Below are 1684 nucleotides of genomic sequence, written 5' to 3' on the forward strand. Positions count from 1 at the left end.
AAACTGGTCCTTTGCTGGTTTAAACTGGTCCTGTACTGGTTTAAGATGGTCCTGTACTGGTTTGTGCTGGTCCTTTGCTGGTTTAAGCTGGTCATTTTGCTGGTTTGTGCTGGTCCTTTGCTGGTTTAAGCTGGTCCTTTGCCAGCACATGACCAGCATAAACCAGCAAAGGACCAGTTTGAACCAGCAAAAGGACCAGCTTAATCCAGCAAAGGACCAGCATAAACCAGCAAAGGGCCAGCTTAAACCAGCATCCCAGCGTCAAAACATACCTAACCAGCATATGCTGTTTTTTTTCAACAGGGCTGTCCCAGTAATTAGTAAAAGTTCAAATAAGTCTTTTCACTTAATTTTCCAAAATCTTAAAGAGTTACACATACTTAAACAGTTAATAAAAACAGAGTCATCACTTATTTTATGTTATAAATCTGAGTAAATACAAAGATTTTTTAACAAGTATTGCGGTGGTACCAGTGCATGGTATCAGGTGATAATATCATGTATGATACTGTACTGAATGAATACCGTTTAGCCTACTATGAATATTGTATATTTTAAGTATTTACTTGGTACTGAAAGATACTTGCAAAATACTTTGGTCCAAAAAAAAAAAAGATGTGTGTGTATAGTATATATATATATATATATATATATAGTATTTATTTATTTACTATATATATTTGCATTTATTAACTAGGCGTGTGAACACTAGAGGTCAGCAGTGAGTCGTATGTGGTATGGATTCACAAAGCAAGATTTTAGCTCATTAGCAGTACCTTTTTTCCCCCAGAGTTATATAGTTTTTAGTTCTACATAAGACCGTCTTACATCGAATTACAATTTGAGTAAATAAAATTACAAACACCTTAAAATTTAAAACTTGATCATAGCATGAGCTAAATTTCAGTCGTTTATAACTGAGCTAAAAGCGGCCTGTAACTCTTTATTAAACACTTTGCATCTTAAAGCAAAGCAGTGGCACTTATTTTAAGTGAACATTTTGGTATGTTTTTGCATCATGACCCTGTCAGTCTGCTCTTTGAACCGTTCAAGCAGGCCATTGAAAAGACACATTGTTTCTTAAGGTTGGACATTGAGTGTGTCTTCAGCTGTGCTCACTGAGAGAGCAGTCTGTGACATTACACACAAGCACAGCACATCACTGCTGCCTGCAGACATGGGTAAGTACAGCATTTTTACTGATCACAGGGGAAGTTTAAGCCATTTTGTATATCATTTGAAAAATGTTTTAAATTTTACCTGTAGCTTGATAAACTAGTGCAAAGAAAGCTGAGCATTGCATTTGAAGAGACTTGCATATCCAGTGGCTTCAGAGAAGTACTACTACTTATTTGTCTGAATGTCACTGCAATAGAAACTACATTTCCCACCAAGTATCGTCTGGACTGAATTGCTGCAGGAGCTTTTCTCAGAACTAACTTGACTTGTAGCATTATTTTAGGTCAGTGTCTTTTAATCATCTGGTGTTTTTGTGATTTTTAGAAAAACATTATTTGTCCTAGCAGAGAAACCACAGGTGTAGATCATCATGATTGACTAATGTTTCACCGTTATTTTTTGTATATAATAACGTTTTTAAGACTTTTTTTTCATTATTATTGTGTGTGTGTGTGTGTGTGTGTGTGTGTGTGTGTGTGTGTGTGTGTGTGTGTGTGTGTGTGTG

General features: G+C 35.9%; 1 protein-coding gene across 1 annotated transcript in view; it reads left to right on the forward strand.

Annotated features, from left to right (window-relative positions):
* Positions 1-1112: 1112 nt before the first annotated feature.
* plp1a (proteolipid protein 1a) overlaps positions 1113-1684 on the forward strand; it is a 10606-nt gene continuing 10034 nt past the window's right edge. The window contains exon 1 of the mRNA XM_016237236.1: positions 1113-1181. Coding sequence (XP_016092722.1) covers positions 1178-1181 — 4 coding nt within the window. The 5' untranslated portion in view covers positions 1113-1177. The remainder of the gene's footprint in view (positions 1182-1684) is intronic.

Source organism: Sinocyclocheilus grahami, unplaced genomic scaffold (genome assembly GCF_001515645.1).
Source record: "Sinocyclocheilus grahami isolate Dianchi unplaced genomic scaffold, SAMN03320097.WGS_v1.1 scaffold509.1, whole genome shotgun sequence".
Taxonomy (NCBI): Eukaryota; Metazoa; Chordata; class Actinopteri; order Cypriniformes; family Cyprinidae; genus Sinocyclocheilus; species Sinocyclocheilus grahami.